The 14,272-nt window shown below is 43.3% G+C and overlaps 1 protein-coding gene across 1 annotated transcript in view; it reads left to right on the forward strand.

Annotated features, from left to right (window-relative positions):
• Positions 1-14,272, forward strand: part of LOC106605164 (DNA repair protein XRCC1) — a 36,093-nt gene that overhangs the window by 19,424 nt on the left and 2,397 nt on the right. Inside the window, exons 8-16 of the mRNA XM_014200540.3 lie at positions 660-819; positions 1,003-1,258; positions 1,817-1,933; positions 7,041-7,125; positions 7,289-7,397; positions 10,180-10,219; positions 11,086-11,222; positions 11,607-11,697; positions 13,433-13,508. Coding sequence (XP_014056015.1) covers positions 660-819; positions 1,003-1,258; positions 1,817-1,933; positions 7,041-7,125; positions 7,289-7,397; positions 10,180-10,219; positions 11,086-11,222; positions 11,607-11,697; positions 13,433-13,508 — 1,071 coding nt within the window. The remainder of the gene's footprint in view (positions 1-659; positions 820-1,002; positions 1,259-1,816; positions 1,934-7,040; positions 7,126-7,288; positions 7,398-10,179; positions 10,220-11,085; positions 11,223-11,606; positions 11,698-13,432; positions 13,509-14,272) is intronic.

The following is a 14,272-nucleotide window of genomic DNA, read 5'->3' on the forward strand; positions in this document are numbered from 1 at the left end:
TCTAAGACCAGAATCATTCATTAAGTCCTTCCAGGCTAGTGCGGACTGACCTGAATCTCCAGGCTATGATACTAGTTATGTCCCAAATGGCACCTTATTCTGTTCCTATATAGTGCACTAGTTTTGCCAAGCGCCTTATGGGCCTTGGTCAAATGTAGTGCACAATATAGGGAATAGGGTGCCATTTGAGAGGCAGACAACATATTGATTTCTTTAAAAATAGGGTTTTTTAGCCCTGCGGCTGTGTTCGGTAGACTGCGCCCTCGTAGCTAATGTAGTATAGATTTAATGTAAACATTGTAAATCATTGATAGTGAAAAGAGATGACAGTATGGAGGCATATGTTTGCTTGTGGTAAATTTTTCCAGAGGCTCAGAGATGGATCATTCTTTCAAACGAGAGGCGATGTTACTCACTTACACATTCATTTACATAAGTGTAAACATAATTAGGGCCTGCATTTGTTTGCTTGTTTGTTTTATCTGCTCGTTTTTGTCAGTTATCCCACTTTTAGAAATTATAAGCAGTTTTCTTTCTAAATCTCTTGTTTTCTTATTGAAAAGTGAGTGTTCTCAACTGCTTTGCTCTTTGAGTATGTATTTCTCATGGTTTTACCATAAGGACAAATTGCTTTATCTATCCTCTCTCCTTTTTCCTAGGCAGCAGTGAAGAGGAAGTTTGAGTTCACTAAAGAGCGCCAGACTGCCCTCGCTCCGCCCCCCTCAAAGAAACCCAGCCCTATGGGCTCTCCTGAACGGGGAACTACCACCCCCAAACCCAAGGCCAAACCCAGCACAGCCAGTACTCCCAGCCCCAAAGGTAAAGACACCCTGCAAGTCAGTCAGCCATCCATCCAGCCAGCCACTCACTGACTCACTCTACACATTTTTCACCTATGCTTGTGTGAATAAAGTAAGTTTTAATAAATCGATGCAAATACCCTGGTAGTTTATATATTCTTATTTTCCCCTCTCCTCACCTCTGTCATTCTTTTCACACCAGTCTCCCCTGCCCAGAAAACCCCAGACACCAAGAAGAAAGAGAGCCTGTCCAAACCAGAAGCCAAGCCCAGACCCAAACCCTCCAAAGCCCAGTCCAGCTCCTCCGAAGCCACCGTTCCCCTCAACAAGATCATGGAGGGGGTGGTGTTTGTGCTGAGCGGCTTCCAGAACCCCTTCCGGGGGGACCTGAGGGACAAGGCCCTGGCCATGGGGGCCAAGTACCGCTCTGACTGGACCCCTGGCGCCACACACCTCATGTGAGTGGAGGAGATGGAGATACAGGGTGCTGGGACTGGGAGGTAGTAGTTTGGGAAGTACTCTTAAGTTGGGTTCTCATTGTAATCTGAAATCATATTTGTAATTTAAAGATGCATGAAAATGGTAATAGAGTGAGGTAAGAACATATTGGAAACAGGTCAACAAGAATTGTGTGGAATACAACCAACAATGGGGCTAGTATTATAGTGGTAGTAATGTTTCTAGGAGTAATATTATCAAGTATATTCTCCATCTCATATACAACCAAGACTAGTATAACTAGAGGAGTATCACGATAACAGCATGCAAAGCAAAGCAGACCATATCACCCTAATCACACTCTGCCATAGTAGCAGTGGGCTGTCCCTGGCTTCCTTCCAGTGCTTGCGTCCCATATGGCACCCTATTTATTGCACTATACAGGGAATCGGTGCCATATTTTGGATGTAGCCATGGTCACTTTGGACCCTGGTCGAAAGTAGTGCATGATGTAGGGAATAGAGTGCCATCTGGGATGCAGCCGTGCTAACCAAGGGTTTATCATCTGCTTCATCCAGCTGTGCCTTCTCCAACACCCCCAAGTACAGCCAGGTGAAGTCAGCAGGGGGCGTCATCGTCCGGAAGGAGTGGGTGCTGGACTGCCACAAGAGGAAGCAGAAGATCTCCTTCAAACGGTAAGGGGAGGGAGGGGGAGACTGAGGGAGGCAGAATGAGGGGGAGGGAGGGGGAAACTGAGGGAGGCAGAATGAGGGGGAGGGAGGGGGAAACTGGGGGAGGGAGGGGGAAACTGAGGGAGGCAGAATGAGGGGGAGGGAGGGGGAGACTGAGGGAGGCAGAATGAGGGGGAGGGAGGGTGAGACTGAGGGAGGCAGAATGAGGCAGAATGAGGGGGAGACTGAGGGAGGCAGAATGAGGGGGAGACTGAGGGAGGCAGAATGAGGGGGAGACTGAGGGAGGCAGAATGAGGGGGAGGGAGAGGAAACTGAGGGGGAGGGAGGGGGAGACTGAGGGAGGCAGAATGAGGGGGAGGGAGGGGGAGGGTGGCAGAGAGAGAGTGGAGGAAGGTAGACTGTGTTAAGTCTGCTTCAAATAAATGGGTCCTTTGACTCATTGCCACCCATTCTCTATCAGAAAGCTTCTTTGAATTCAGTGAATTAAGTGAAGTTGGCAGTTAATGGTGTTTATAAGCACCTATTGCCAAGGCTTTACCTGTACCCATGCAGCTCACTGAAGAATGTTATCTTGAAGAGCTGAGGCCTGCTGTGATGTATTCAGTCTAACTTCTACTAATGTTTCTTGTCACTACAAGCAGACTCAATGAAGATCTCTCTTCAATCAAAACTGTGTATTGAAAAATACATGGCTGAATCTCGAGTTAGTCAGAGCAAGGCCTCAGATAATATGAAAAGGGTATTTTGAGGGTTTCTTACCGCACCTCTCTTCAAAGTGAAAATGTCTTTCACATAAGGTCTTCACTTCTCCTCTGTCAACTGAGGTGAAATCACTGCTTCCACGGGTAGTTACGAGACCTGGTTTCAAATACTATTTGTAGCTCAATAAGACCTCATTTCAAATACATTTTGAACGACGTGTTTAGACAAAAAATGTTTTGTAAATACAAGTTACATTTTGGAAAGTATTTACAGGCATTTACAACTACTTATATTTAAAGTTGTTGTTTTGAGCTGTATATTTCAAACTACTCAAATACACAGAAAAGTGTATTTTAAAATACTTATAAGCGAAACATGCAACAATTTAAATGATATAAGGATATCAGTCAATTGAAATAAATTCATTAGGCCTTAACTGATGGATTTCATATGACTGGGCAGAGGCGCAGCCATGGGTGTGCCTGGACAGGGCATTGGCCCAACAATTTGGGAGCCAGGCCCAGCCAATCAGAATGAGTTTTTCCCCAAAAAGTGCTTAATTACAGACATAAATACTCCTCAGCACCCCCCTCAGACAATCTCGCAGGTGAAGAAGCCATATGTGGACGTCCTGCGCTGGCGTGGTTGTGTGACAAAACTGGTGCACCTGTGTAATGACCATGCTGTTTAATCAGCTTCTTAATATACCACACCTGCCAGGTGGATGGATTACCTTGGCAAAGGAGAAATGCTCATTAACAGGGATGTAAACAAATTTGTGGCCAAAATTTGAGAGAAATAAGCTTTTTGTGGGGATCTTTTATTTCAGCTCATGAAACATGGGACCAACACTTTACATGTTGCGTTTTTGTTCAGTGAAAATATGCATGTATTTGAACGCAGGCCTGGTACTTTCTAGGCTCGGTCAGGTCTCAGTGATTGCTGCCTGCATCAGTCACCTCCCATGTTTTTCTACACATTTCCCTACTCCTGTACAACGCGCTCATTTTCTTTAGTCAGTATTGACATCATGTCTGTGTAATTGGCCCTCAGAAACAAATGAATATCCGCTCATCTAATTTGAAAGCGGTGTGCGAAATGATCAAGTACTATTGTAAGAGGGTGTTGCGGAAATAAGTCCAATTAACACTGTTGAGGTATTAACACGCTAATTGTGTGTATTTTTCTCTGCGTTAGCATCATAATTCTACATTGGGACGCTCGCACACACACACACCCACTACCACCGTTATTTGGCTGTGTTTACTGACCCCCTTCTGCTGTAGACTGCTCTCCATCTCCCTCAACCACTCTCCTTTCTGTATAGAGAATCCCTCTGTCCTCCCTCGTCTATCCTCACTCTCATCCCTGTTCCTCATCCACCCATCCGTCCAAGCCATCTCGTCTCTATTGTGCAGCTCTTGTTTGGAGTGCGGAGCTCTAATGATTTATTCCTTATTTAAAAGCTGCATCTGCTATGGGTAATTGAAGGGTCCACTTCCTTTGAAGAAGACTAGTGCTCATACACACACAATCACGCACGCACACCTACACACACGCACGCACACACACACACACACACAGAGACGTAGACACACACGCATACTCAAACACAGAGAGACAGTCGCCGCACGGTCGTACACAAACGCACAGGCCAACTCAAACCAGACGAACACTGCTATGCATCTAAATGTTTTGGGCCTTTTGTCCTTTAGAGAACACTTCAAAATGAAAGGAGGGACAGAGGAGAGGAGAGGAGGGCCGCACGCTTCCCTCAAGTGGCATCAAGATAAACCGGCAACACAATGGAATGAATGGGGAATAAATAAGTAAACTTTGCGTTAGTGTAGATTATTTAAGGTTCCGTCCGTCGGTAACATCTGAAGTGCCTCGGAAACATTTTCAGATTCCCTTTTAGTTATCACAGACCTAGGTTGCGTGCCAAATTGCACTCTATTCCCTAAATAGTTTTTTTTCCTTTACCATTATTACCGTAGATAATAAATCGTGATGAAGAACTGGTGTTGTGCAAATAACCATTTCCCTCCAGTAAAGCCCTTGACCTTTTAATAATTAGAATTTTCGTATCAAAGGACAAATTTAACTGATCCAATACAACTTTATTCCTCCCCTCAGATTGGGCGTAATTCCCCGTCCCCTCAGGAGGCCTTTTGGTAGGCCGTCATTGTAAATAAGAATTTGTTCTTAACTCACTTGCCTAGTTAAATAAAAATAAAAATATTGAAGCAATTATGATCGTATAAGTAGTTTTGCTACTTTTATTATTTGATATTTAGTCTGCCCTTGACTCGTAACTTACCTGAATCAACAATCAGACATTGTTCAATCTGATTTATTGCAGAAGTAATTAATCAAAAAGGCACATTAACATATTAATAATGCTCATGGTCATACAGTAAATGTTTTTATCTGCTTTCATTCTTTTTTGGCCCTGAAGTCGAGACTAATATTATTTTCCCACACAATTCAGATGAAATACGTAGCCTTCTGGGGACCTCTGATTGCAGAGGGAAACAAATCACTCTTGCACTCTGCTCTCCATAGAGGGAGGATAAGTTTTCCTTTAGGACCTACCCTCTGGTAGAGCTTTGAGAATTCTATTCCTTAATTCAATACATTTCTTTAGGTAATTCGCCATACTGCATATGAAGTGAAGTGTCCTAAGAGGATTGAGAAGCTCAGAGATTCTCAGACCCCGTCTCTGTAAGCTAAGCATATAGCCAGTCGTGTGTGTGTGTGTGTGCACCCACTACACTACATTAGGAAACCCTCTACTTTTTCATTTTCCAATCTAAACTGTGCTGTAGGATATGAGGATTCGAAGCACAGAATAGAGCAGTAACAGTGTGAGTAGTGATGACCCTTGGTAGCCGTATTTCATCTTAGCGGTCGTCTTGGTGACTTGAGGGGCTAGAGAGTGTGTGTGTGTGTGTGGAAAAGGTAATGCATATTTGATTGAGAATGAAGTGGCGTGTGTGTGAGAGAGGGTTAGCACCGCCGCTGTCGAGGCTGAGGCTCCATTTCACCTGGGTGCCACAGCCACACGCTTTTCCGCCGCCCCTCTCCTCATCCAGACGTATTGTTTTACTCTGTCGTATATTTGCTTCACGGACAGCCTAATCTAATGCAATTTAAGCCACTTAACTTTTTCATAGTGCACGTTAGCCGTTCAGTCGTGCCTGAGCGGACCGGGTTAAGGACTTTCCCTTAAGGGCACTGCCACCACAGTGCCAGGCTCGCCCGTCATAGGACCCTCTCAGTCCCTTTCTGTGGGGTGGCTCGGAGGGCACGGACACACCGACACCCCTCGATGGGTGTCTCAAAACCTATTTACTGGTGTGAATGGCCTCGTTCCATTCCAACAAGGGCATTTGTCTTGTCAGTTTAGGACTTTGATACCGCAGTCGACAGTATGTCACGTTCTATTGATGGTACGGAGGTAGATGTACGCCCAGTAAAATAACGTAACGTCAGATCCACACACTTAGTTCGACCGCCTTTGAATTCCTCACAGAACATAGCTCATCAAATTCAAGGTAGTGCATAAATGTTTGTGTTTCCGCCCTGTTTGCGTAGTAGCACTTCTAACATTTGCGAAACAACATGTACAATTACATTTACAGTAGTGTGTCAAATGTATACTTACATTAGAGCTGGAACGGTAAACCGAAAATTATCGACACCGACCATAGCGATCACTTATCGCAGACATTTTGCTGATATCGTTCATTACGATAAGTAGCCTATACTAGAGAAATGTGAAGTTTGAAATGAAATACATTTAGTTAATATGGGTGATTGTTAATGTGTCACCTGATGGCTACAATCATCAATCTAGTTGTAGTAGTTTAAAGGGTAATACAAAAAAACTGGTGCACATTCATGTTATAAACTTATCGATCTATTTATCGGTATCGCATCAGTTCATTTATTTTTGTCCATATCACCCAGTTAAATGTACATTCTGCAAATACATAATTATAGGGGACAGAACCACCCCCAAGTGTCAAATTTATCCACTTAACAGGAAGAGGGAAGTATGAGGATGCATTGACTGTGCTGTCCATGGTGCTGATTTCTGGTACTGTGTGTGTGTGTGAGACCTGTGACTGTGGTGTGTGTGCAGTCTGTTACTGTTCTGTATCTGGCAAGCCTTTGTGTCCATCTGGAACTTTTTTGCACCCTTCAGATGTTGTGTTCTTCCAACATTTGAACCTTTGCGCAGAATTCCAGCCAGTGTGATCATCTCTTTGCTGCCCGTCTAGTGGGAATCTTCTTGTTTACCCAATCAGATGTTTTGCTGCTTTTCCCCTCACCCCCTTTTTTTTGTATTTCTTTATTTAATACGATCTTTCTCTTCTTTCCCGCATTCCTCTCTTTCTGCCAGGTACCTGATGGACGGAGCAGAGTCCAGCTCGGAGGGGAGCGACGTAGAGGTGGATGAAGAGAGTGAGGAGGAAAAAGAGAGGAGGGTAAGGGTTACTTAAACCGTTCCATGACCTAGCACTATGACGTGAAATGATTGCCTAAGAAAAAAAACAACACAACTCTGCTTCAAGTAATTGTAATTGTTCTGATTTACATGATTGTATTTGTTTATTTCCACCCCCATACTGCCCTCTCCGTCATTGGCAGACTCCACAAAAGATGAGAGAAGAAGAAAGGCAACCCACTCCCAGAAAGACCCCCATCAAGAAAGAGGAGGAGGATCTGTATGGTGGCTCCACAGACGCAGATGAACCAGGTTTCCATTATACACACCTCCATTAGAGCTGGGACGATAAACCTAAAATGACCGTGATTTTGCTACACAACGTTCCTGTAGCTTGTTCTAAAACCATTTGGTCAACAGTAGCCTATGTATTATTTTGATTCCCGTTAGAAAAGTATCTGCCTGTCCCTGTTTCGCTGTCAGCTGCTGACTCTGAATTCTCAGAAGCACAAGCATATGACCGTTGCTCAAAATGCTAATGCGGGAAAAATACAGTTGTCAAAGGAACTAATGTTCTATACTGAACAAAAATACAAACACAACATGCAACAATTTCATTGATCTTACTGAGTTACTGTTGGTATGAGGAAATCTGTCAATTTAAAGTCATTCATTAGGCCCTAATCAATGGATTTCACATGACTTTTTTTTAAGATGCCTTTAAAAGAAATGGGCCTCAGGATCTTGTCACGTTTTTTTTTTGAGCATTCACATTGCCATCGATAAGATGCAATTGTGCTCGTTGTCCGTAGCTTATGCCTGCCCATACCATAACTCCCCTGCCACCATGGGACACTCTGTTTACAACTTTGACATCAGCAAAACACTCGCCCACACGACGCCATACACGTGGTCTGCGGTTGTGATGCCGGTTGGACGTACTGCCAAATTCTCTAAAACGACGTTGGAGATGGCTTATATTAGAGAAATGAACATAAAATGATCTGGCAATAGCTCTGGTGGACATTCCTGCACTCAACATGCGAATTGCAAACTCCCTTATCACAATATCATTTTTTTGTCCATTTAGCCCAGCTCTAGCACCTCCCAAAATGTTTTTTTTTTAACTGTAATTTATCACTGATTTATCGTTAGAGCAAAAATTGGTCAATATATCACAATATGGATTTTTGTCCATATCGCCCAGCTCTAACATACAACACTGCCTAGGTTCAGACAGACAGAATCACTGATCAAAATGCATCTCAACGCATCACTGTCTCTTGGTTTTTCCTGGGGTTGAATGTATGAATGAATTAGTTAATGCGTGAATGAATTAATCCTTTAATGTCCCATAGGGAAATCTGCTTGGCAACATATGGGACATTAAAATATTAGTTAATTCATTTGTTCGATCGTTCATTCGCTCGTTCTTTCATTCAAATGTTGTTGACAAGCTTGAGTTGGATTTCACTCCCTACGACTTCCACGTTAAAGGTAAATAATAGTAAATAAACACTACCACAGGCGATGGGCCTAACATTGAGGATCAACTGCTATCTAGGGCAATATGTCTGTAGTGCAGTTAGAGGCGCTTGCAAAGTAGTCTCAAGATGTCTTACTTAAGAGAGAGTCCTGCTACACCTGAGACAATGCGGTTAAGAGGAGGGATGAACAGATTTGGAAGGAGGGGAAGTATGGAAATGTATGAACTCACTATTGTAAGTCGCTCTGGATAAGAGCGTCTGCTAAATGACTCAAATGTAAATGTAAGTGGACAACCAGCCCCCAAGAAGAAGGGGATAGATTAAATGGAGAGATGAGCTAAGAGTGTGTTATTTTGACTGATTGGGGGGGGGGTAGAGGAAATGGAGAGGAGCTAAGGGAGTGTTCTTTTGACTGATGGGGGGGGGGGGGTAGAGGAAATGGAGAGGAGCTAAGGGAGTGTTATTTTGACTGATGGGGGATAGAGGATTCTGAGGGTGACATGTTTATCATCCTAAACATTGAGGCTGTAGTCAAACCAGTCAGGATCACTACAGATATTCAGTGCAGCACTGCTTTTGAAACAAACAACAGAACAGATACTAATTTGCGCAGCGGACATTATTCTCTCCACTTATTTATAAACCTGCATAAATCATTGCTGCCAGTTTTTTCGTGAGCTAATGGTGCTCATAACAGACAACCACACACTTTTAATAGCAGCTGAATCACGTATGTCAGAATGGAAGGACCCTGACATGGTGTTGGAAAGGATAAGAGAAATGAGCATACTCTCTGGCCATACTCGTTTCCAGAGACTCGTTTCGTCACCTTTTCCTGCCAGCGCCATTATTGCCGTAAATGTTTTTCTACGGCCATGTAGTGAATGAAATTGCTCGATGGGCTAAATACATTTGCTCAAGTAGCTAGCCGAGGAAGAAAGAAATACTAACACCACTAAGACTGAAGAGGATGGACATGAAAGAGGGTGAAATGGACAGAGGAAGAGAAGTTGGGAAAAGACTGCTTTAATGAATTGCGTGGCGGGATGGACGGATTGACAACACCGCCATTAAAAGGACAGGAAGAGAGGGATGCGTGTCGAGAGGACAAGGGGAGCGAAAGAAGCACTTGCGTAGAGCAATCGCTGCCGAGAGACTTGTGCATGATTCTAATTTCTATGGTAATGCGAGGCCAGGAGTAAGTGGTCCGGGCGCATTAGTGTGTCGAGAACGTCTTTACTAACGCATCACATACCTGGAAAGAGGGAAGACGAATGAATCGCGACTGGGTGGATCTCAATAGTCTAGAAGTAGCATATTTTCCTTGTCTCCTTCATCTGCACTGGTTGGAAAATACATATTAACAGTATTAAGGAAACCTAGCCTTTAACTAGGGCCTAAGTACAAGGCTTTTTATTTTGGAAGAGCAAAGCTTAGAGGTATGGGTGAAGCACTTACATACGTTTCTACAGCATAGTATAGACTTAAGTTATGACCCGATGTAGGTTAGTAAGATGGTATGCTTCTGATGTAGGTTAGTAAGATGGTATGCTTCTGATGTAGGTTATGTTCTTCTGATGTAATAAAATGTTGTTATTCTCCCACAGAAGATGAGTCTGGCATGGACACGGAGGACGAGCTGAAGAGGTAACGAACATCACCAATGAACATGAATGGGATAGTGTTCATATTTGACTGTAGCGGGGGTCGAAGCCATGTCCTACTGCAGGACCTCTGGGTTGACAGTGCCTCTGCCCTAGCCTGGTTTCAGATCTCTGTGCTGTCGGAGTTGCCCAATGACCATATGAGTTGCCCAATGACCATATGAGTTGCCCAATGACCATAGGAGTTGCCCAATGACCATAGGAGTTGCCCAATGACCATAGGAGTTGCCCAATGACCATAGGAGTTGCCCAATGACCATAGGAGTTGCCCAATGACCATAGGAGTTGCCCAATGACCATAGGAGTTGGCAAGACAGCACAAAGGTCTGGGACCATGATACCTTGATCCTCTTGTTGCTCATCATGGTTATAATTACACGTTTTGTTATTTTACTGGGTTTGCCAACTCGCCAAATATATATTTTTCCATCTGTTTAAGGCGGGTGTAGGTAGGTTGGAGAGAGATCGACGGAGAGAGATTGTTCTCATTTTGATTCATTAGTTGTCGGATTGCGCTGTCGTCGTGAATGTAAATGAATTGCCGAGCTTGTTGGTGGAAAAGATTTTTGTTGTAGAGCATCAATACAAGTCTTAAACTCCGCCATACTGAAATGGTCTTGCATCAAACATTCCCCTCGCGCTCAAGTTCTTTCAGTATTCTGAAGAGAGCGTGGGTGTTTCTTTTGTATGTGGGCAGAAATGTCTGGTTCTGTCAGTTGTATTTGTTGTGCGGCATCACAACAGAATGAACAGATGTCGTGTCTCTTCATTCAAGGACACCAGCAGAGCATCAATCAGTAGTTTCATAACCCCCATTTCATAAACAACTTTTCTCTCTCTCGTCGGCAGGGTGGAGAGCGCGAGTCGGCAGAAGGAAGGAGAGAAGGAGACAAAAGGAGTGAAGGAGGAGGACCCTTTTGGGGGGTCGACGGACGAGAACACTGACGCTGAGGCTGAGGAGGACAAGCCCATCCCTGAGTTACCAGGTCTGTCTCTGTCTGTCTCTGTCTGTCTGTCTGTCTGTCTGTCTGTCTGTCTGTCTGTCTGTCTGTCTGTCTGTCTGTCTGTCTGTCTGTCTGTCTGTCTGTCTGTCTGTCTGTCTGTCTGTCTGTCCTTGTCTGCCTCTCTGTATAGTCTGTGCTGGCTGTGTGTGTCAGTTTGTTCTTGCTAATTGTTCATGTTATTCAACATCAATAAAGTACTTTTCTGTAAGCCATGCTGTTTTTCACGACGCTCACAAACGTTAAGTTGTCAAATTGCACACAATTTCTTATCTTTTTCCCATCAGTGATGAACAATGATGATTACTGTAATGCTATGCAGGGAGTCTTTCTCTCATGTGGAGCTATCATTTTCTTACTACCCTTTAGATTTCCTAACTGGAAAACGATTCTTCCTCTACGGCAAGTTCCCCAACAATGACAGGCGCCTACTCCTGCGGTACATCATCGCCTTCAACGGGTAGGGAGAAGAAAGAGAGACTGACTACAGAATGAGAGTAGGGCAAATTTTCCTGTAACAGTAGTACTTTACTAGTACTTTTTGAGGTAATACAAGTGATCAGCGGATGAGGGATTGTGTGTCATTGTACCTTTATATACAGTGCCTTGCGAAAGTATTCGGCCCCCTGGAACTTTTCGACCTTTTGCCACATTTCAGGCTTCAAACATAAAGATATAAAACTGTATTTTTTTGTGAAGAATCAACAACAAGTGGGACACAATCATGAAGTGGAACGAAATTTATTGGATATTTCAAACTTTTTTAACAAATAAAAAACTGAAAAATTGGGCGTGCAAAATTATTCAGCCCCTTAAGTTAATACTTTGTAACGCCACCTTTTGCTGCGATTACAGCTGTAAGTCGCTTGGGGTATGTCTCTATCAGTTTTGCACATCGAGAGACTGACATTTTTGCCCATTCCTCCTTGCAAAACAGCTCGAGCTCAGTGAGGTTGGATGGAGAGCGTTTGTGAACAGCAGTTTTCAGTTCTTTCCACAGATTCTCGATTGGATTCAGGTCTGGACTTTGACTTGGCCATTCTAACACCTGGATATGTTTATTTGTGAACCATTCCATTGTAGATTTTGCTTTATGTTTTGGATCATTGTCTTGTTGGAAGACAAATCTCCGTCCCAGTCTCAGGTCTTTTGCAGACTCCATCAGGTTTTCTTCCAGAATGGTCCTGTATTTGGCTCCATCCATCTTCCCTGCCCCTGCTGAAGAAAAGCAGGCCCAAACCATGATGCTGCCACCACCATGTTTGACAGTGGGGATGGTGTGTTCAGGGTGATGAGCTTTAAACAACACTTTTTATGGATATCTTTAAGAAATGGCTTTCTTCTTGCCACTCTTCCATAAAGGCCAGATTTGTGCAGTATACGACTGATTGTTGTCCTATGGACAGAGTCTCCCACCTCAGCTGTAGATCTCTGCAGTTCATCCAGAGTGATCATGGGCCTCTTGGCTGCATCTCTGATCAGTCTTCTCCTTGTATGAGCTGAAAGTTTAGAGGGACGGCCGGGTCTTCGTAGATTTGCAGTGGTCTGATACGCCTTCCATTTCAATATTATCGCTTGCACAGTGCTCCTTGGGATGTTTAAAGCTTGGGAAATCTTTTTGTATCCAAATCCGGCTTTAAACTTCTCCACAACAGTATCTCGGACCTGCCTGGTGTGTTCCTTGTTCTTCATGATGCTCTCTGTGCTTTAAACGGACCTCTGAGACTATCACAGAGCAGGTGCATTTATACGGAGACTTGATTACACACAGGTGGATTCTATTTATCATCATTAGTCATTTAGGTCAACATTGGATCATTCAGAGATCCTCACTGAACTTCTGGAGAGCGTTTGCTGCACTGAAAGTAAAGGGGCTGAATAATTTTGCACGGCCAATTTTTCAGTTTTTTATTTGTTAAAAAAGTTTGAAATATCCAATAAATTTCGTTCCACTTCATAATTGTGTCCCACTTGTTGTTGATTCTTCACAAAAAATTACAGTTTTATATCTTTATGTTTGAAGCCTGAAATGTGGCAAAAGATCGAAAAGTTCAAGGGGGCCGAATACTTTCGCAAGGCACTGTAACAGTGTTTGGGATCTCCAGCGAGACGGGTAGCTTTCTCACTCTCTTCTTCCTCTTCCCCTTCCCCATATCTCTCGCTCTCTGTCTTTGTTCCTCTCCCTCTCTCTTCAGGGAGGTGGAGGACTACATGAGTGAAAAGGTCCAGTTTGTCGTTACCAGCGAGGGATGGCACGACTCCTTTGAAGACGTGAGTGTGACCTCCCTTTTGTTTCCTTCGAAAGACCTCTTGATGTTAAACACACACAAATATGAGAGTGCGATACACAAGCAGGCAGGCGCACACTCACACACCACGAACATGATTTGTGTAACACACACACACTTATAAAGGTCTCATCTCTTTGTAAAAAGGTAACGACTCCAGGGAGTTAGAATGCTAGTCATCTATGTAAAATGCTCAATTCATAGTCTGCTCCCAAAAAGAGACAGAGAAATGGATAATGGTATTTTCCCCTTTGAAAGGCTTGGAATGAAATAACATTGCCACTCTAGCTATCACATGATCATCTTAAGTGAAATAAGTAGTACATTTTTCCTAGATGAGGCCAGCCAAAATTGATTCACTGTTTTAACGTATTTTCCCCCCAGAAAAGTGAGGCGAGCGAGTGGAAAAAAATAAAATAATAATCATTAGGTGGGTAAGGAATAACAGTACTTTACCACACTGTCCTAGGCTATATGGACATGAACAATAGGCGAAATATTCAATTTGACAGATTTTCAGATTATTATTATTAATACACAAATTAACATTAACATTATTCACATCGGATGTATGAAAGAATGCAATATTCTATCATTTTCCAAAATGATTGAAAACAAAGTAATGTATGAATGTATTATCAGTTCATTAATCTACCGTAAATTCCGGACTATAAGCCGCAACTTTTTTCCCACGCTTTGAGCCTCGCGGCTTAAACAATGTCGCGGCTAATATATGGATTTTTCCCG

This window comes from Salmo salar, chromosome 05 (assembly GCF_965601325.2).
Source record: "Salmo salar chromosome 05, fSalSal1, whole genome shotgun sequence".
Lineage (NCBI taxonomy): Eukaryota > Metazoa > Chordata > Actinopteri > Salmoniformes > Salmonidae > Salmo > Salmo salar.